The sequence below is a fragment of the Corvus moneduloides genome, chromosome 26 (assembly GCF_009650955.1).
Source record: "Corvus moneduloides isolate bCorMon1 chromosome 26, bCorMon1.pri, whole genome shotgun sequence".
NCBI classification, from domain to species: Eukaryota; Metazoa; Chordata; class Aves; order Passeriformes; family Corvidae; genus Corvus; species Corvus moneduloides.
In genome coordinates, this window is record NC_045501.1 from 3,925,342 (window position 1) to 3,945,694 (window position 20,353).

Sequence of the window (20,353 nt, forward strand, 5' to 3'; positions counted from 1 at the left end):
TTGAGTCCAACCATTCCTCATGTGTTCCTGCAAGTCAAATCCTTGGGCTTCTCATCCTTTAACATGAAAGGGATCCCCATGACCTAGTGGGGATGTCAGAAAGGAGGAAATGAAAAGGCAGCGTTGATGGAAACCAAAACATGCCCTGTGGCATTAGGGAGGATATTGTGCTTGGGAGATGAGTCTGTAGGAAAATTGTTGCCCCTGTGCAGTGACTGTGGGCCTGGGGCAGTTCAGGAGCAATATAAAAGCAGCTCCTTCTCCTCACTCTCTCATCCACTCTTCCTGTCTCCAGCTCCTTGGGAATAAGGTGAGTCTGGAGCATTTCTCCTCCTCCTTGTCCTCCTCCAAATGCATTTCTAAGCACATTACTTGTGTTCAGCTGAGCACTGGGGCTCCTTGCCATGGGTGAGGGAAGGAGGCAGAAGGTGTGGCAGAGACAGACACTGGGGCTTGGCTGAGGTGTCTCCTGAGCTACTGGTCAGGTGGGGATCTCCATAGGACTTTGTCATGATTTGGGGAGTCTTTGGCACTGAGAGAAACAGGGTCATCCTCATGGTGGGCTGAAAGGCTGCTTCACACCCACTCCTTGTACTCTGCTCCTCTGCGTCCTCTATGCCAGGTGCACCTGCAGCCCCAAGACATGTCCTGCTACACCCCGTGCCGGCCCTGCCAGCCCTGCGGCCCCACCCCGCTGGCCAACAGCTGCAATGAGTGCTGTGTCAGGCAGTGCCAGGACTCCACCGTGGCCATCCAGCCCTCCCCAGTCGTGGTGACGCTGCCTGGGCCCATCCTCAGCTCCTTCCCACAGAACACCGCCGTGGGATCCTCCACCTCGGCTGCTGTTGGCAGCATCCTCAGCTCTCAGGGAGTGCCCATCAGCTCTGGGGGCTTTGGCCTCTCAGGCTTGGGCAGTGGCCTCTGTGGCACGAGGTGCTTCCCCTGCTAAAGCTGCTCCCTGCACGGGAGCCTCCACCTCGATCCCCCTCTTTTCCCTCTTTTGACTCATTAAATTCTGCTGCATCCCAGCACATGCCTTTGTGTCATCCTTTGCCCTGCAGACCCTCTCCCAAGGCAGAGAGGCTGCCCTGGGGTGTTTCTGGGAGGGGGTTGTTGGGCTGGTTTTGCACTGGCTGTCAACACAGGCTGGCATTGGCTGTGCTCAGTGTGCACTGAGCGACTCTCTGGGTCCTCAGTTTCCCTGAATCCCTCCCTTTTCCAGCTGCCCAAGATGGTTTTGATGTAGGCCTGGACACAGTTGGCTTTCTGGGCTGCCAGAGCACAGTTCTGGTTTGTGACAAGCTTATCATCCCACAGGCACCCCCAAGTCTTCCTTGGCAGTGCTGCATGAAATGGAATGGAATGGAATGGAATGGAATGGAATGGCATGGCATGGCATGGCATGGAATAGAATAGAATAGAATAGAATAGAATAGAATAGAATAGAATAGAATAGAATAGTATGGAATAGAATAACCCTAGAACAGAATAAAATTACCCTACATAGTCCAGGGACAGCCATGCACCTCTTTTCCCTTTCCTCTTTAAGCTGAACAGTTGACACAAAGACTCAGCACTCAATGTGGCACTGACAAGATGGAGGCACCAGCTTCCCTCAGACTCCAGGAGATCCCATCCTAACCACAGGATTCCCAAAATGAGGGACACAGAGCAGTGGGCTGCCTTCACACAGACCCCTGTTACCATGGAATCACAGAATGGGTTTGATAATGTTGCCCACAAAATCAGATTTGTTGCCCACTGTGCAATAACTCAATAATCACACACTCCAAAGAGAACCTGATTATTTATGTCAGAGTTGCACAAGCCTGGGTTCTCGGTGGAATTCCCCAAATCAAGCATACCCACCAGACTCTTCATGCCATTATTTGTACCCAGAAGTTCAGAGGTAGAAGCTTTCCAAGTGCAGCCCCTCTATTGGGGTTGGTTACTGAGTTCCATACAAGATGTCTGGGAGGAAGACATGCTAACTGCAATCTGCTCCACTGGCACACAACATCTTGATTTACTACTGTTGTGTTTTAGGAATGGTATTCTCCAATTTAGTAGTCCCGCTAAAAAAAACGCCAGGCCAACACTCACTTCCCCTTCCCCCCCAGATGGAAGCACAAAAGTCAAAGGTCACGGGTTGAGATAAGAACAATTTACTGGAAACAGCAATGAGATAAGAAAACAAACAGTAACTGCCACAATATTAAAAACAAAAGGTGTAAGACAAAGAAAATATCTACAGGAAAGTTAAACAAGTCCAGATGGTTTCATCCCCCAGGCTTTTTCCCAATGGAAGGAACACCCTTCTTCCTGGAAGCCAGAGGGTCCCTCTTCCTCTCCCCCCTCCACCTCGTCCAGGTACCAACATGGGCTGGTTTCAATTCACATGAGTCTTGCCCATGCCCCCTCCTGCTTACCTGGGCCAAACCAGGACAGCTACATCTTTAAGCCTTGTTAGTTCCCAGATATCCTTGACTAGGGGAGGCAGCCACTGCCTGTTCCAATCATTAGATCCCCTTTCTTGCTTGATTAGGCTGGCAAGTAGAGAAAGATCTTTGTCCTGGTTTAACAGTGGTATTCTCCACTTTAGTGCTCCAAATCCAACCACGTGCTGCTCTGTTCCCTTCCCTTCCTTCTCCACTGTGGAGGGCAGGAGAGGAGAATTGGAGGCACAAAAAGCAAAGATCACAGGCTGAGATCGGTACACTTTACTGGAAGCAGCAATGAGATAAGAAAATGAACTATAATCACAGCAATATTAATAACAAAAGTGTACAAGAGAGAGAGTGAATCACATGCCAAAATGTGACCGTGGAGCTCCCAACCCAACTGCAGCCACAACTGCCCCGACCCCAAGAGAGCCCTTCCTTCCTGAAGAGACTCCCTTCCCTCTCCCGGCCCCAGCAATGATCTGAAGTGGTATAGAAATACCTCCAAGTCCTGGCCGTGCCCTCTCCTGGCTGCTGCAAAAATTGACCCTGTCCTGGCTGGAACCAGAACTAGCTGACATCAGAGATGATCCTGAATTGAGATAATCTTGACATATTACACATTCTTCAGGAGCTGGAAGAATCCAGTAAAGGTCATCTAGTCCAACCCCTTTCCATGGACAGGGATATCTGTCACTACATTAGCTTAATCAAAAGTCCTTTAAGCCTGACCTTGGATCCTTCCCAGGATGGGGCACCACATCATTCTATAAGTAATATTTTCCAGTGCCTCACCACACTCATCATCATAAATTTCTATCTTTTGTGCCTTCTACATCTACCCTATTTCACATTGAATATCTTGCTCCGTCTCCAATCACTGCAGGCCTTGATATAATGTGTCTCCAACTTCCTTAAATGTCGCCTTTCCTGGGTTTTCTCTTTTGGCCCTTTCGTTCTTAAATCTATTTCAACCAAAAAGTCTGTACAGCTCTCTCTCTCTCTCTCTCTCTCACTCTTGCTCTCCCTGACACTGAGGGCTGTCACCACCATCCTGGGCTGTGTGAGCAGGAGTGGAACCAGGAGAAGGGTGGGAGCGACGATGTCGTGCTGCTCAGCACTCGCCTGCTGCCATCCCCGGTGTTGGGCACAGGCTGCAATGCAAGAACCACCTGGACCAAGTGCAGCGAGTTTGGTGTAAGGTGACCAGGACAGTGAGGAGGTTGGAGCACTTGGCTGGAGAGGAGATGCCTGAAGGCCCAGGGCTTGCTGAGTGTAGGGAAGAGAAAGCTTATGGGGAGACCAAAAATCATCTCTCTTGTCGTTATGATCATTGAAGAGCATCCAGCCATGCTCTCCAGCCCCAAGTCAGTAGAGAAAATTAAAAAACAGAGTTACCCATTGCATGACTAAGAATATTTAAATTGAGCCTTTCTTAACACCCTGTGCAAAATCATCCCGCCACAAGGCCCTCCCACAACCAGCCCTGAGCAACATCTCTCTTTCTGGGCATGTTGGGAGAGGATCTTCAGGGGAATAAATGAGAGAAAGACATGGGCTGCAATGCACAAGAACTTTAATGAGTCTAAACAGGAAAATTAGGTCAATCCAAGCTGAGATGCCAATGCAGAGAGCACCAGGGGCAAACAACAGTCCATTGTTTTCCAAGGGGTGCTTTCCAAGCAGGTGCCCACACAGGCGGTGGAGCCAGAAGCTCCTCCCCAGGATGGCTGAGTGCGGCTCGCAGCCCAGGGGAACACAAGGCAACAAGGACACAGGAGGGAAAGGAGAGAGTGGCAGAGGGCACAGGCAGGGATGGGCCGTGCTTCCCGAGAGCCCAGGCTGGCCCTGTCCTTCTGCAAGGCATGGGCTGGGCTGGCTCAGTCCCTCAGGAAGCAACAAGCCGATGCTGCGTCCCCAGGGCGGTTCCACCCTCTGCATCCCTGGCTTCCTTCCCCAGGGCCATCGACAGCAGCTTTAGCAGGGGAGGCCCCTCATGCCACAGAGGCCACTGCCCAAGCCTGAGAGGCCAAAGCCCCCGGAGCTGATGGGCACTCCCTGAGAGCTGAGGATGCTGCCAACAGCAGCCGAGGTGGAGGATCCCACCACGGTGTTCTGTGGGAAGGAGCTGAGGATGGGGCCAGGCAGGGTCACCACCACAGGAGAGGGTTCGATGACAACGGTGGAGTCCTGGCACTGCCGGACACAGGGCTCATTGCAGCTGTTGGCCAGTGGGGTGGGGCCGCAGGGCTGGCAGGGCCGGCACGGGGTGTAGCAGGACATGTCTTGGGGCTGCAGGTGCACCTGGCAGACAGGACATTGAGGAGCAGAGTACAAGGAAGGGCTATGTCAGAGCAGTCTGTTGGCACACCATGATGAAGAAAAGCAAAGAGAAGGAGAAGACCACAGGAGGCTGCTCAGACAGGCCCAACAGCCTCACTCTTTGCTCAAGCCCCCAAGAATCTCCCAAAGAGCGACCAAGCCCAGACACTTCCACACCTGGGCCAGAACTCAGGAGAAACTTCAGCCAAAACCCAGCCTCTCTCCATGCACAACTTCTGCCCCTTCCCTCTCCCATGACAAGCGGTTCTCAAGAGCCCACATGGGATTAAAGCAAAGAAGGGGATCAGAAAGCTCAAAGGAGCAAGAAAAGAAAGGGCTTCAGACTCACCTTGATCCCAAGGAGATGGAGGTGAGAGGAGTGGATGAGAGAGCGAGGAGAAGGTGCCCCTTTTATACTGCTCCTGCACCGCCCCAGGCCCACAGGCACTGCACAAGGGCAGTAATTTTCCAACACATTCACCTCCAAAGAAAAATATCCTCCCTAATGCCACACGTTGTGGTTTGATTTCCATAAACACTGCCATTTCATTTCCTCATTTCTCACGTGCTTGCTCTGTGTTGCAGCTCCTTTCACGTGTGCCATGCTGAGGCCTGAGGATACCCGGGGTCAGAGCGTGTCCATGCAGGCACAGGATGTGCCCCCGTGCCAGAGGGTCCCGTGCACGCAGGGGATGTTGGCTGGGGGCAGTGCCTTGCCACTGTTGGCAGCTGCTTCTGCGGGGACAGGCCCAGCTCTGCCCTGCCCCGCACAGAGCAGCAGAACATCCAGAGCCTCCTCTCCTGGCACCACGTCCTGCCTGCTGCTCTCTCCCCGCTCTCACCTCACTCCAATGCCCACTGGCCACTGCTTCTCCACGGAAATGCTTTCCTCTCCCTTCGTCCTGATGCCCTTTGCTGATGCAGAACATTAGCTGGGCTGTCTGAGTATTCCAGGGTTGGGTTCACCAAAGCCAAGGCCCAGGCTCAGGATCCTGATATTCCTCAGAAAGAGCAGAATAAGGAGACCTTCCCCACAGCAGAGGAGGAACAACATTCAGACTGGACCGACATGAACGTGTGCAACCTCGTGACAGGCACACAAGTGCTGGAGTCAAAGAAAACACCTCCAAACACCCTTTGGCTAGTGCCAGCAGTCAGGGAATGCAGCTGAGGACAGGGAGGAAGAGATGGTCAGGACGTATATGAATACCAATGTACAGACCCTGGACTTCAAACATGACAACTTCCATCCAGTCAGGCATCTGGCAGGTCAGATGTGCCTTCACAGGCACCTGCGATGACCAAAAGAGATTGGAAAAGCCAGCAGCACCAGAGGGGCACCTCATGGTCCAAGGAACATGAAAGGTCCAGGCAAAACACAGGATAAAAAGAGAACACTCTGATGGGGGGCAGCAATGGACACAGGGAACTCATCTTCCAGGTCAAAGACATCTGGCTGTGGAGGGGAGCTCTCCTGGATGTTCTAGGCAGGACAAGGGAATGCCTTCAGTAGGCAAATTTCCAGGGAGAGACTCTCCCTACCAGTGACAAGTCACGCTCTAATATTGGGTTGGCTGTGTGTCAGCCTTTTGGTGGGAGGCCAAGGCAGGAGGGTGGGATGTCTGCAGGCTTTGTTCCAGGCAGGGCTGAATTCCCCTTCAGCAAGGGCAGCTCCATCCAGGCACTGGGAAAAGGGTGCTTGGCAGCTCTCTCACATGTCACACGTGTTCTCAGCACTGACAGCACGTATTGGAAAAGTGGCCTGTGCTTGTGTGTCATCCAGGTCAGGCTCCACATTGTGCAGCCAAAGGACATCACAGGTGAGGAGAGAGAGGGAGGAACAAGGAATGGTCCAGACACCCAGCACCTCCCCCAGATATTGAGAAGCCCAATGGCACAGGGCTCTGCTTGAGACTTGATTCCTGCCAATGATCAGGGAATTATTGACTCAGAGAATCATGAGGATTGGCAAGGACCTCCAAGATCATTGAGTCCAACCATTCCTCATGTGTTCCTGCAAGTCAAATCCTTGGGCTTCTCATCCTTTAACATGAAAGGGATCCCCATGACCTAGTGGGGATGTCAGAAAGGAGGAAATGAAAAGGCAGCGTTGATGGAAACCAAAACATGCCCTGTGGCATTAGGGAGGATATTGTGCTTGGGAGATGAGTCTGTAGGAAAATTGTTGCCCCTGTGCAGTGACTGTGGGCCTGGGGCAGTTCAGGAGCAATATAAAAGCAGCTCCTTCTCCTCACTCTCTCATCCACTCTTCCTGTCTTCAGCTCCTTGGGAATAAGGTGAGTCTGGAGCATTTCTCCTCCTCCTTGTCCTCCTCCAAATGCATTTCTAAGCACATTACTTGTGTTCAGCTGAGCACTGGGGCTCCTTGCCATGGGTGAGGGAAGGAGGCAGAAGGTGTGGCAGAGACAGACACTGGGGCTTGGCTGAGGTGTCTCCTGAGCTACTGGTCAGGTGGGGATCTCCATAGACTTTGTCATGATTTGGGGAGTCTTTGGCACTGAGAGAAACAGGGTCATCCTCATGGTGGGCTGAAAGGCTGCTTCACACCCACTCCTTGTACTCTGCTCCTCTCTGTCCTCTATGCCAGGTGCACCTGCAGCCCCAAGACATGTCCTGCTACACCCCGTGCCGGCCCTGCCAGCCCTGCGGCCCCACCCCGCTGGCCAACAGCTGCAATGAGCCCTGTGTCCGGCAGTGCCAGGACTCCACCGTGGCCATCCAGCCCTCCCCAGTCGTGGTGACGCTGCCCGGGCCCATCCTCAGCTCCTTCCCACAGAACACCGCCGTGGGATCCTCCACCTCGGCTGCTGTTGGCAGCATCCTCAGCTCTCAGGGAGTGCCCATCAGCTCCGGGGGCTTTGGCCTCTCAGGCTTGGGCAGTGGCCTCTGTGGCACGAGGTGCTTCCCCTGCTAACGCTGCTCCCTGCACGGGAGCCTCCACCTCGATCCCCTTCTTTTCCCTCTTTTGACTCATTAAATTCTGCTGCATCCCAGCCTATGCCTTTGTGTCATCCTTTGCCCTGCAGACCCTCTCCCAAGGCAGAGAGGCTGCCCTGGGGTGTTTCTGGGAGGGGGTTGTTGGGCTGGTTTTGCACTGGCTGTCAACACAGGCTGGCATTGGCTGTGCTCAGTGTGCACTGAGCGACTCTCTGGGTCCTCAGTTTCCCTGAATCCCTCCCTTTTCCAGCTGCCCAAGATGGTTTTGATGTAGGCCTGGACACAGTTGGCTTTCTGGGCTGCCAGAGCACAGTTCTGGTTTGTGACAAGCTTATCATCCCACAGGCACCCCCAAGTCTTCCTTGGCAGTGCTGCATGAAATGGAATGGAATGGAATGGAATGGAATGGCATGGCATGGCATGGCATGGAATAGAATAGAATAGAATAGAATAGAATAGAATAGAATAGAATAGAATAGTATGGAATAGAATAACCCTAGAACAGAATAAAATTACCCTACATAGTCCAGGGACAGCCATGCACCTCTTTTCCCTTTCCTCTTTAAGCTGAACAGTTGACACAAAGACTCAGCACTCAATGTGGCACTGACAAGATGGAGGCACCAGCTTCCCTCAGACTCCAGGAGATCCCATCCTAACCACAGGATTCCCAAAATGAGGGACACAGAGCAGTGGGCTGCCTTCACACAGACCCCTGTTACCATGGAATCACAGAATGGGTTTGATAATGTTGCCCACAAAATCAGATTTGTTGCCCACTGTGCAATAACTCAATAATCACACACTCCAAAGAGAACCTGATTATTTATGTCAGAGTTGCACAAGCCTGGGTTCTCGGTGGAATTCCCCAAATCAAGCATACCCACCAGACTCTTCATGCCATTATTTGTACCCAGAAATTCAGAGGTAGAAGCTTTCCAAGTGCAGCCCCTCTATTGGGGTTGGTTACTGAGTTCCATACAAGATGTCTGGGAGGAAGACATGCTAACTGCAATCTGCTCCACTGGCACACAACATCTTGATTTACTACTGTTGTGTTTTAGGAATGGTATTCTCCAATTTAGTAGTCCCGCTAAAAAAAACGCCAGGCCAACACTCACTTCCCCTTCCCCCCAGATGGAAGCACAAAAGTCAAAGGTCACGGGTTGAGATAAGAACAATTTACTGGAAACAGCAATGAGATAAGAAAACAAACAGTAACTGCCACAATATTAAAAACAAAAGGTGTAAGACAAAGAAAATATCTACAGGAAAGTTAAACAAGTCCAGATGGTTTCATCCCCCAGGCTTTTTCCCAATGGAAGGAACACCCTTCTTCCTGGAAGCCAGAGGGTCCCTCTTCCTCTCCCCCCTCCACCTCGTCCAGGTACCAACATGGGCTGGTTTCAATTCACATGAGTCTTGCCCATGCCCCCTCCTGCTTACCTGGGCCAAACCAGGACAGCTACATCTTTAAGCCTTGTTAGTTCCCAGATATCCTTGACTAGGGGAGGCAGCCACTGCCTGTTCCAATCATTAGATCCCCTTTCTTGTTGATTAGGCTGGCAAGTAGAGAAAGATCTTTGTCCTGGTTTAACAGTGGTATTCTCCACTTTAGTGCTCCAAATCCAACCACGTGCTGCTCTGTTCCCTTCCCTTCCTTCTCCACTGTGGAGGGCAGGAGAGGAGAATTGGAGGCACAAAAAGCAAAGATCACAGGCTGAGATAGGTACACTTTACTGGAAGCAGCAATGAGATAAGAAAATGAACTATAATCACAGCAATATTAATAACAAAAGTGTACAAGAGAGAGAGTGAATCACATGCCAAAATGTGACCGTGGAGCTCCCAACCCAACTGCAGCCACAACTGCCCCGACCCCAAGAGAGCCCTTCCTTCCTGAAGAGACTCCCTTCCCTCTCCCGGCCCCAGCAATGATCTGAAGTGGTATAGAAATACCTCCAAGTCCTGGCCGTGCCCTCTCCTGGCTGCTGCAAAAATTGACCCTGTCCTGGCTGGAACCAGAACTAGCTGACATCAGAGATGATCCTGAATTGAGATAATCTTGACATATTACACATTCTTCAGGAGCTGGAAGAATCCAGTAAAGGTCATCTAGTCCAACCCCTTTCCATGGACAGGGATATCTGTCACTACATTAGCTTAATCAAAAGTCCTTTAAGCCTGACCTTGGATCCTTCCCAGGATGGGGCACCACATCATTCTATAAGTAATATTTTCCAGTGCCTCACCACACTCATCATCATAAATTTCTATCTTTTGTGCCTTCTACATCTACCCTATTTCACATTGAATATCTTGCTCCGTCTCCAATCACTGCAGGCCTTGATATAATGTCTGTCTCCAACTTCCTTAAATGTCGCCTTTCCTAGGTTTTCTCTTTTGGCCCTTTCTTTCTTAAATCTATTTCAACCAAAAAGTCTCTCTCTCTCTCTCTCTTGCTCTCCCTGACACCAGGGGCTGTCACCACCATCCTGGGCTGTGTGAGCAGGAGTGGAACCAGGAGAAGGGTGGGAGCGACGATGTCGTGCTGCTCAGCACTCGCCTGCCGCCATCCCCGGTGTTGGGCACAGGCTGCAATGCAAGAACCACCTGGACCAAGTGCAGCGAGTTTGGTGTAAGGTGACCAGGACAGTGAGGAGGTTGGAGCACTTGGCTGGAGAGGAGACACTGAAGGCCCAGGGCTTGCTGAGTGTAGGGAAGTGAAAGCTTATGGGGAGACCAAAAATCATCTCTCTTGTCGTTATGATCATTGAAGAGCATCCAGCCATGCTCTCCAGCCCCAAGTCAGTAGAAAAAATAAAAAAACAGAGTTACCCATTGCATGACTAAGAATATTTAAATTGAGCTTTTCTTAACACCTGTGCAAAATCATCCCGCCACAAGGCCCTCCCAAAACCAGCCCTGAGCAACATCTCTCTTTCGGGGCGTGTTGGGAGAGGATCTTCAGGGGAATAAATGAGAGAAAGACATGGGCTGCAATGCACAAGAACTTTAATGAGTCTAAACAGGAAAATTAGGTCAATCCAAGCTGAGATGCCAATGCAGAGAGCACCAGGGGCAAACAACAGTCCATTGTTTTCCAAGGGGTGCTTTCCAAGCAGGTGCCCACACAGGCGGTGGAGCCAGAAGCTCCTCCCCAGGATGGCTGAGTGCGGCTCGCAGCCCAGGGGAACACAAGGCAACAAGGACACAGGAGGGAAAGGAGAGAGTGGCAGAGGGCACAGGCAGGGATGGGCCGTGCTTCCCGAGAGCCCAGGTTGGCCCTGTCCTTCTGCAAGGCATGGGCTGGGCTGGCTCAGTCACTCAGGAAGCAACAAGCCGATGCTGCGTCCCCAGGGCGGTTCCACCCTCTGCATCCCTGGCTTCCTTCCCCAGGGCCATCGACAGCAGCTTTAGCAGGGGAGGCCCCTCATGCCACAGAGGCCACTGCCCAAGCCTGAGAGGCCAAAGCCCCCGGAGCTGATGGGCACTCCCTGAGAGCTGAGGATGCTGCCAACAGCAGCCGAGGTGGAGGATCCCACCACGGTGTTCTGTGGGAAGGAGCTGAGGATGGGGCCAGGCAGGGTCACCACCACAGGAGAGGGTTCGATGACAACGGTGGAGTCCTGGCACTGCCGGACACAGGGCTCATTGCAGCTGTTGGCCAGTGGGGTGGGGCCGCAGGGCTGGCAGGGCCGGCACGGGGTGTAGCAGGACATGTCTTGGGGCTGCAGGTGCACCTGGCGGACAGGACATTGAGGAGCAGAGTACAAGGAAGGGCTATGTCAGAGCAGTCTGTTGGCACACCATGATGAAGAAAAGCAAAGAGAAGGAGAAGACCGCAGGAGGCTGCTCAGACAGGCCCAACAGCCTCACTCTTTGCTCAAGCCCCCAAGAATCTCCCGAAGAGCGACCAAGCCCAGACACTTCCACACCTGGGCCAGAACTCAGGAGAAACTTCAGCCAAAACCCAGCCTCTCTCCATGCACAACTTCTGCCCCTTCCCTCTCCCATGACAAGCAGTTCTCAAGAGCCCACATGGGATTAAAGCAAAGAAGGGGATCAGAAAGCTCAAAGGAGCAAGAAAGGAAAGGGCTTCAGACCCACCTTGATCCCAAGGAGATGGAGGTGAGAGGAGTGGATGAGAGAGCGAGGAGAAGGTGCCCCTTTTATACTGCTCCTGCACCGCCCCAGGCCCACAGGCACTGCACAAGGGCAGTAATTTTCCAACACATTCACCTCCAAAGAAAAATATCCTCCCTAATGCCACACGTTGTGGTTTGATTTCCATAAACACTGCCATTTCATTTCCTCATTTCTCACGTGCTTGCTCTGTGTTGCAGCTCCTTTCACGTGTGCCATGCGAGGCCTGAGGATACCCGGGGTCAGAGCGTGTCCATGCAGGCACAGGATGTGCCCCCGTGCCAGAGGGTCCCGTGCACGCAGGGGATGTTGGCTGGGGGCAGTGCCTTGCCACTGTTGGCAGCTGCTTCTGCGGGGACAGGCCCAGCTCTGCCCTGCCCCGCACAGAGCAGCAGAGCATCCAGAGCCTCCTCTCCTGACACCACGTCCTGCCTGCTGCTCTCTCCCCGCTCTCACCTCACTCCAATGCCCACTGGCCACTGCTTCTCCACGGAAATGCTTTCCTCTCCCTTCGTCCTGATGCCCTTTGCTGATGCAGAACATTAGCTGGGCTGTCTGAGTATTCCAGGGCTGGGTTTACCAAAGCCAAGGCCCACCTGGAGCAGAATCAGCAAAGCTGGTGGTGGGAAACAAGAAGATCTTCCACACACAGCAGCAGCAAAAGGGAGGCTTGAGCCAAGGCTGACTGGGGCAGCTTCGCTGGGGACAGGGGTTATGGGAAAGGGGAAGGCTCCCCAGGGCTTCTGGGCTTTGGTCTTCACCGGCAACATTTCTTGTCACAGGCTCAGGATCCTGATATTCCTCAGAAAGAGCAGAATAAGGAGACCTTCCCCACAGCAGAGGAGGAACAACATTCAGACTGGACCGACATGAACGTGTGCAACCTCGTGACAGGCACACAAGTGCTGGAGTCAAAGAAAACACCTCCAAACACCCTTTGGCTAGTGCCAGCAGTCAGGGAATGCAGCTGAGGACAGGGAGGAAGAGATGGTCAGGACGTATATGAATACCAATGTACAGACCCTGGACTTCAAACATGACAACTTCCATCCAGTCAGGCATCTGGCAGGTCAGATGTGCCTTCACAGGCACCTGCGATGACCAAAAGAGATTGGAAAAGCCAGCAGCACCAGAGGGGCACCTCATGGTCCAAGGAACATGAAAGGTCCAGGCAAAACACAGGATAAAAAGAGAACACTCTGATGGGGGGCAGCAATGGACACAGGGAACTCATCTTCCAGGTCAAAGACATCTGGCTGTGGAGGGGAGCTCTCCTGGATGTTCTGGAGACAAAAGAAGGGGTTTCAGAAAATACCTCCCCACTGCTTGGGACACATCCTGGGCTCCAAAGCTCTATGGCTTCTGCTGGGCATTGGGACTTAAATCCACTCCTTTCCCATGCCCCAAATGCCTCCTCAGCCTAGACAACAACCCAGCACCACTGGATAGGGCAGGAAACCTCCTCCATTTCCACAACACATGAAAGCTCTGGGGAAACTGCAGTGCCACATGCCTGGGGATGCTCAGCGAGGGGATGCGCTCCGAAGCGCCCTGGGTACAAAACCAGCTCTCAAAACACACCAAGGAGCACTGCACTTCCCTGCCCTCCAGACATGGAGGCAGCGGGGATGCGTCCCAGGAGGGCAAGGGAATGCCTTCAGTAGGCAAATTTCCAGGGAGAGACTCTCCCTACCAGTGACAAGTCACGCTCTAATATTGGGTTGGCCGTGTGTCAGCCTTTTGGTGGGAGGCCAAGGCAGGAGGGTGGGATGTCTGCAGGCTTTGTTCCAGGCAGGGCTGAATTCCCCTTCAGCAAGGGCAGCTCCATCCAGGCACTGGGAAAAGGGTGCTTGGCAGCTCTCTCACATGTCACACGTGTTCTCAGCACTGACAGCACGTATTGGAAAAGTGGCCTGTGCTTGTGTGTCATCCAGGTCAGGCTCCACATTGTGCAGCCAAAGGACATCACAGGTGAGGAGAGAGAGGGAGGAACAAGGAATGGTCCAGACACCCAACACCTCCCCCGGATATTGAGAAGCCCAATGGCACAGGGCTCTGCTTGAGACTTGATTCCTGCCAATGATCAGGGAATTATTGACTCAGAGAATCATGAGGATTGGCAAGGACCTCCAAGATCATTGAGTCCAACCATTCCTCATGTGTTCCTGCAAGTCAAATCCTTGGGCTTCTCATCCTTTAACATGAAAGGGATCCCCATGACCTAGTGGGGATGTCAGAAAGGAGGAAATGAAAAGGCAGCGTTGATGGAAACCAAAACATGCCCTGTGGCATTAGGGAGGATATTGTGCTTGGGAGATGAGTCTGTAGGAAAATTGTTGCCCCTGTGCAGTGACTGTGGGCCTGGGGCAGTTCAGGAGCAATATAAAAGCAGCTCCTTCTCCTCACTCTCTCATCCACTCTTCCTGTCTTCAGCTCCTTGGGAATAAGGTGAGTCTGGAGCATTTCTCCTCCTCCTTGTCCTCCTCCAAATGCATTTCTAAGCACATTACTTGTGTTCAGCTGAGCACTGGGGCTCCTTGCCATGGGTGAGGGAAGGAGGCAGAAGGTGTGGCAGAGACAGACACTGGGGCTTGGCTGAGGTGTCTCCTGAGCTACTGGTCAGGTGGGGATCTCCATAGACTTTGTCATGATTTGGGGAGTCTTTGGCACTGAGAGAAACAGGGTCATCCTCATGGTGGGCTGAAAGGCTGCTTCACACCCACTCCTTGTACTCTGCTCCTCTCTGTCCTCTATGCCAGGTGCACCTGCAGCCCCAAGACATGTCCTGCTACACCCCGTGCCGGCCCTGCCAGCCCTGCGGCCCCACCCCGCTGGCCAACAGCTGCAATGAGTGCTGTGTCCGGCAGTGCCAGGACTCCACCGTGGCCATCCAGCCCTCCCCAGTCGTGGTGACGCTGCCCGGGCCCATCCTCAGCTCCTTCCCACAGAACACCGCCGTGGGATCCTCCACCTCGGCTGCTGTTGGCAGCATCCTCAGCTCTCAGGGAGTGCCCATCAGCTCCGGGGGCTTTGGCCTCTCAGGCTTGGGCAGTGGCCTCTGTGGCACGAGGTGCTTCCCCTGCTAACGCTGCTCCCTGCACGGGAGCCTCCACCTCGATCCCCTTCTTTTCCCTCTTTTGACTCATTAAATTCTGCTGCATCCCAGCCTATGCCTTTGTGTCATCCTTTGCCCTGCAGACCCTCTCCCAAGGCAGAGAGGCTGCCCTGGGGTGTTTCTGGGAGGGGGTTGTTGGGCTGGTTTTGCACTGGCTGTCAACACAGGCTGGCATTGGCTGTGCTCAGTGTGCACTGAGCGACTCTCTGGGTCCTCAGTTTCCCTGAATCCCTCCCTTTTCCAGCTGCCCAAGATGGTTTTGATGTAGGCCTGGACACAGTTGGCTTTCTGGGCTGCCAGAGCACAGTTCTGGTTTGTGACAAGCTTATCATCCCACAGGCACCCCCAAGTCTTCCTTGGCAGTGCTGCATGAAATGGAATGGAATGGAATGGAATGGAATGGCATGGCATGGCATGGCATGGAATAGAATAGAATAGAATAGAATAGAATAGAATAGAATAGAATAGTATGGAATAGAATAACCCTAGAACAGAATAAAATTACCCTACATAGTCCAGGGACAGCCATGCACCTCTTTTCCCTTTCCTCTTTAAGCTGAACAGTTGACACAAAGACTCAGCACTCAATGTGGCACTGACAAGATGGAGGCACCAGCTTCCCTCAGACTCCAGGAGATCCCATCCTAACCACAGGATTCCCAAAATGAGGGACACAGAGCAGTGGGCTGCCTTCACACAGACCCCTGTTACCATGGAATCACAGAATGGGTTTGATAATGTTGCCCACAAAATCAGATTTGTTGCCCACTGTGCAATAACTCAATAATCACACACTCCAAAGAGAACCTGATTATTTATGTCAGAGTTGCACAAGCCTGGGTTCTCGGTGGAATTCCCCAAATCAAGCATACCCACCAGACTCTTCATGCCATTATTTGTACCCAGAAATTCAGAGGTAGAAGCTTTCCAAGTGCAGCCCCTCTATTGGGGTTGGTTACTGAGTTCCATACAAGATGTCTGGGAGGAAGACATGCTAACTGCAATCTGCTCCACTGGCACACAACATCTTGATTTACTACTGTTGTGTTTTAGGAATGGTATTCTCCAATTTAGTAGTCCCGCTAAAAAAAAACGCCAGGCCAACACTCACTTCCCCTTCCCCCCCAGATGGAAGCACAAAAGTCAAAGGTCACGGGTTGAGATAAGAACAATTTACTGGAAACAGCAATGAGATAAGAAAACAAACAGTAACTGCCACAATATTAAAAACAAAAGGTGTAAGACAAAGAAAATATCTACAGGAAAGTTAAACAAGTCCAGATGGTTTCATCCCCCAGGCTTTTTCCCAATGGAAGGAACACCCTTCTTCCTGGAAGCCAGAGGGTCCCTCTTCCTCTCCCCCCTCCACCTCGTCCAGGTACCAACATGGGCTGGTATCAATTCACATGAGTCTTGCCCATGCCCCCTCCTGCTTACCTGGGCCAAACCAGGACAGCTACATCTTTAAGCCTTGTTAGTTCCCAGATATCCTTGACTAGGGGAGGCAGCCACTGCCTGTTCCAATCATTAGATCCCCTTTCTTGTTGATTAGGCTGGCAAGTAGAGAAAGATCTTTGTCCTGGTTTAACAGTGGTATTCTCCACTTTAGTGCTCCAAATCCAACCACGTGCTGCTCTGTTCCCTTCCCTTCCTTCTCCACTGTGGAGGGCAGGAGAGGAGAATTGGAGGCACAAAAAGCAAAGATCACAGGCTGAGATCGGTACACTTTACTGGAAGCAGCAATGAGATAAGAAAATGAACTATAATCACAGCAATATTAATAACAAAAGTGTACAAGAGAGAGAGTGAATCACATGCCAAAATGTGACCGTGGAGCTCCCAACCCAACTGCAGCCACAACTGCCCCGACCCCAAGAGAGCCCTTCCTTCCTGAAGAGACTCCCTTCCCTCTCCCGGCCCCAGCAATGATCTGAAGTGGTATAGAAATACCTCCAAGTCCTGGCCGTGCCCTCTCCTGGCTGCTGCAAAAATTGACCCTGTCCTGGCTGGAACCAGAACTAGCTGACATCAGAGATGATCCTGAATTGAGATAATCTTGACATATTACACATTCTTCAGGAGCTGGAAGAATCCAGTAAAGGTCATCTAGTCCAACCCCTTTCCATGGACAGGGATATCTGTCACTACATTAGCTTAATCAAAAGTCCTTTAAGCCTGACCTTGGATCCTCCCCAGGATGGGGCACCACATCATTCTATAAGTAATATTTTCCAGTGCCTCACCACACTCATCATCATAAATTTCTATCTTTTGTGCCTTCTACATCTACCCTATTTCACATTGAATATCTTGCTCCGTCTCCAATCACTGCAGGCCTTGATATAATGTGTCTCCAACTTCCTTAAATGTCGCCTTTCCTGGGTTTTCTCTTTTTGGCCCTTTCGTTCTTAAATCTATTTCAACCAAAAAGTCTGTACAGCTCTCTCTCTCTCTCTCTCTCTCTCTCACTCTTGCTCTCCCTGACACTGAGGGCTGTCACCACCATCCTGGGCTGTGTGAGCAGGAGTGGAACCAGGAGAAGGGTGGGAGCGACGATGTCGTGCTGCTCAGCACTCGCCTGCTGCCATCCCCGGTGTTGGGCACAGGCTGCAATGCAAGAACCACCTGGACCAAGTGCAGCGAGTTTGGTGTAAGGTGACCAGGACAGTGAGGAGGTTGGAGCACTTGGCTGGAGAGGAGATGCTGAAGGCCCAGGGCTTGCTGAGTGTAGGGAAGAGAAAGCTTATGGGGAGACCAAAAATCATCTCTCTTGTCGTTATGATCATTGAAGAGCATCCAGCCATGCTCTCCAGCCCCAAGTCAGTAGAGAAAATTAAAAAACAGAGTTACCCATTGCATGACTAAGAATATTTAAATTGAGCCTTTCTTAACACCCTGTGCAAAATCATCCCGCCACAAGGCCCTCCCACAACCAGCCCTGAGCAACATCTCTCTTTCTGGGCATGTTGGGAGAGGATCTTCAGGGGAATAAATGAGAGAAAGACATGGGCTGCAATGCACAAGAACTTTAATGAGTCTAAACAGGAAAATTAGGTCAATCCAAGCTGAGATGCCAATGCAGAGAGCACCAGGGGCAAACAACAGTCCATTGTTTTCCAAGGGGTGCTTTCCAAGCAGGTGCCCACACAGGCGGTGGAGCCAGCAGCTCCTCCCCAGGATAGCTGAGTGCGGCTCACAGCCCAGGGGAGCACAAGGCAACAAAGACACAGGAGGGAAAGGAGAGAGTGGCAGAGGGCACAGGCAGGGATGGGCCGTGCTTCCCGAGAGCCCAGGCTGGCCCTGTCCTTCTGCAAGGCATGGGCTGGGCTGGCTCAGTCCCTCAGGAAGCAACAAGCCAATGCTGCGTCCCCAGGGCGGTTCCACCCTCTGCATCCCTGGCTTCCTTCCCCAGGGCCATCGACAGCAGCTTTAGCAGGGGAGGCCCCTCATGCCACAGAGGCCACTGCCCAAGCCTGAGAGGCCAAAGCCCCCGGAGCTGATGGGCACTCCCTGAGAGCTGAGGATGCTGCCAACAGCAGCCGAGGTGGAGGATCCCACCACGGTGTTCTGTGGGAAGGAGCTGAGGATGGGGCCAGGCAGGGTCACCACCACAGGAGAGGGTTCGATGACAACGGTGGAGTCCTGGCACTGCCGGATACAGGGCTCATTGCAGCTGTTGGCCAGTGGGGTGGGGCCGCAGGGCTGGCAGGGCCGGCACGGGGTGAAGCAGGACATGTCTTGGGGCTGCAGGTGCACCTGGCAGACAGGACATTGAGGAGCAGAGTACAAGGAAGGGCTATGTCAGAGCAGTCTGTTGGCACACCATGATGAAGAAAAGCAAAGAGAAGGAGAAGACCACAGGAGGCTGCTCAGACAGGCCCAACAGCCTCACTCTTTGCTCAAGGCCCCAAAAATCTCCCAAAGAGCGACCAAGCCCAGACACTTCCACACCTGGGCCAGAACTCAGGAGAAACTTCAGCCAAAACCCAGCCTCTCTCCATGCACAACTTCTGCCCCTTCCCTCTCCCATGACAAGCGGTTCTCAAGAGCCCACATGGGATTAAAGCAAAGAAGGGGATCAGAAAGCTCAAAGGAGCAAGAAAAGAAAGGGCTTCAGACTCACCTTGATCCCAAGGAGATGGAGGTGAGAGGAGTGGATGAGAGAGCGAGGAGAAGGTGCCCCTTTTATACTGCTCCTGCACCGCCCCAGGCCCACAGGCACTGCACAAGGGCAGTAATTTTCCAACACATTCACCTCCAAAGAAAAATATCCTCCCTAATGCCACACGTTGTGGTTTGATTTCCATAAACACTGCCATTTCATTTCCTCATTTCTCACGTGCTTGCTCTGTGTTGCAGCTCCTTTCACGTGTGCCATGTGAGGCCTGAGGATACCCGGGGTCAGAGCGTGTCCATGCAGGCACAGGATGTGCCCCCGTGCCAGAGGGTCCCGTGCACGCAGGGGATGTTGGCTGGGGGCAGTGCCTTGCCACTGTTGGCAGCTGCTTCTGCGGGGACAGGCCCAGCTCTGCCCTGCCCCGCACAGAGCAGCAGAACATCCAGAGCCTCCTCTCCTGGCACCACGTCCTGCCTGCTGCTCTCTCCCCGCTCTCACCTCACTCCAATGCCCACTGGCCACTGCTTCTCCACGGAAATGCTTTCCTCTCCCTTCGTCCTGATGCCCTTTGCTGATGCAGAACATTAGCTGGGCTGTCTGAGTATTCCAGGGTTGGGTTCACCAAAGCCAAGGCCCAAGGCAGGACAAGGGAATGCCTTCAGTAGGCAAATTTCCAGGGAGAGACTCTCCCTACCAGTGACAAGTCACGCTCTAATATTGGGTTGGCCGTGTGTCAGCCTTTTGGTGGGAGGCCAAGGCAGGAGGGTGGGATGTCTGCAGGCTTTGTTCCAGGCAGGGCTGAATTCCCCTTCAGCAAGGGCAGCTCCATCCAGCCACTGGGAAAAGGGTGCTTGGCAGCTCTCTCACATGTCACACGTGTTCTCAGCACTGACAGCACGTATTGGAAAAGTGGCCTGTGCTTGTGTGTCACCCAGGTCAGGCTCCACATTGTGCAGCCAAAGGACATCACAGGTGAGGAGAGAGAGGGAGGAACAAGGAATGGTCCAGACACCCAGCACCTCCCCCAGATATTGAGAAGCCCAATGGCACAGGGCTCTGCTTGAGACTTGATTCCTGCCAATGATCAGGGAATTATTGACTCAGAGAATCATGAGGATTGGCAAGGACCTCCAAGATCATTGAGTCCAACCATTCCTCATGTGTTCCTGCAAGTCAAATCCTTGGGCTTCTCATCCTTTAACATGAAAGGGATCCCCATGACCTAGTGGGGATGTCAGAAAGGAGGAAATGAAA

The 20,353-nt window shown here is 52.5% G+C and overlaps 6 protein-coding genes across 7 annotated transcripts; 3 read left to right on the plus strand and 3 right to left on the minus strand.

The window, feature by feature from the left end:
• The first annotated feature begins 205 nt into the window (after positions 1–205).
• On the plus strand, positions 206–1,016 carry LOC116456065 (feather keratin 3-like). 2 transcript variants are annotated; one of them, XM_032134564.1, is made up of 2 exons: positions 206–310; positions 623–1,003. In XM_032134564.1, exon 2 carries the CDS (start codon positions 644–646, stop codon positions 947–949), a length of 306 nt encoding a protein of 101 aa, XP_031990455.1. In that variant the 5' UTR covers positions 206–310; positions 623–643; the 3' UTR covers positions 950–1,003. The 2 variants fall into 2 exon arrangements, with proteins under 2 accessions (XP_031990455.1, XP_031990456.1); XM_032134565.1 differs by lacking the exon at positions 206–310 and adding an exon at positions 333–485 and having other exon boundaries at positions 623–1,016.
• A 3,247-nt stretch (positions 1,017–4,263) lies between these two features.
• Positions 4,264–5,367, minus strand: LOC116455818 (feather keratin 1-like). The gene is made up of 3 exons (XM_032134102.1): positions 5,329–5,367; positions 5,113–5,265; positions 4,264–4,745 (listed from the first exon to the last, which is right to left on the minus strand). The coding sequence occupies exons 1-3, from the start codon at positions 5,365–5,367 to the stop codon at positions 4,419–4,421; spliced, it is 519 nt and encodes a 172-aa protein (XP_031989993.1). The 3' UTR covers positions 4,264–4,418.
• Positions 5,368–7,210: 1,843 nt separating this feature from the next.
• On the plus strand, positions 7,211–7,777 carry LOC116456067 (feather keratin 1-like). The gene is made up of 2 exons (XM_032134568.1): positions 7,211–7,235; positions 7,372–7,777. Exon 2 carries the CDS (start codon positions 7,393–7,395, stop codon positions 7,696–7,698), a length of 306 nt encoding a protein of 101 aa, XP_031990459.1. The 5' UTR covers positions 7,211–7,235; positions 7,372–7,392; the 3' UTR covers positions 7,699–7,777.
• A 2,942-nt stretch (positions 7,778–10,719) lies between these two features.
• LOC116456069 (feather keratin 1-like) lies at positions 10,720–11,460 on the minus strand. Its single transcript, XM_032134570.1, has one exon. It carries the CDS (start codon positions 11,441–11,443, stop codon positions 11,138–11,140), a length of 306 nt encoding a protein of 101 aa, XP_031990461.1. The 5' UTR covers positions 11,444–11,460; the 3' UTR covers positions 10,720–11,137.
• Positions 11,461–14,416: 2,956 nt separating this feature from the next.
• LOC116456068 (feather keratin 3-like) lies at positions 14,417–15,032 on the plus strand. Its single transcript, XM_032134569.1, has 2 exons — positions 14,417–14,490; positions 14,627–15,032. The coding sequence occupies exon 2, from the start codon at positions 14,648–14,650 to the stop codon at positions 14,951–14,953; it is 306 nt and encodes a 101-aa protein (XP_031990460.1). The 5' UTR covers positions 14,417–14,490; positions 14,627–14,647; the 3' UTR covers positions 14,954–15,032.
• A 2,961-nt stretch (positions 15,033–17,993) lies between these two features.
• Positions 17,994–19,194, minus strand: LOC116456077 (feather keratin 1-like). Its single transcript, XM_032134583.1, has 2 exons — positions 19,106–19,194; positions 17,994–18,738 (listed from the first exon to the last, which is right to left on the minus strand). The coding sequence occupies exon 2, from the start codon at positions 18,715–18,717 to the stop codon at positions 18,412–18,414; it is 306 nt and encodes a 101-aa protein (XP_031990474.1). The 5' UTR covers positions 18,718–18,738; positions 19,106–19,194; the 3' UTR covers positions 17,994–18,411.
• Between the last annotated feature and the right edge of the window lie 1,159 nt (positions 19,195–20,353).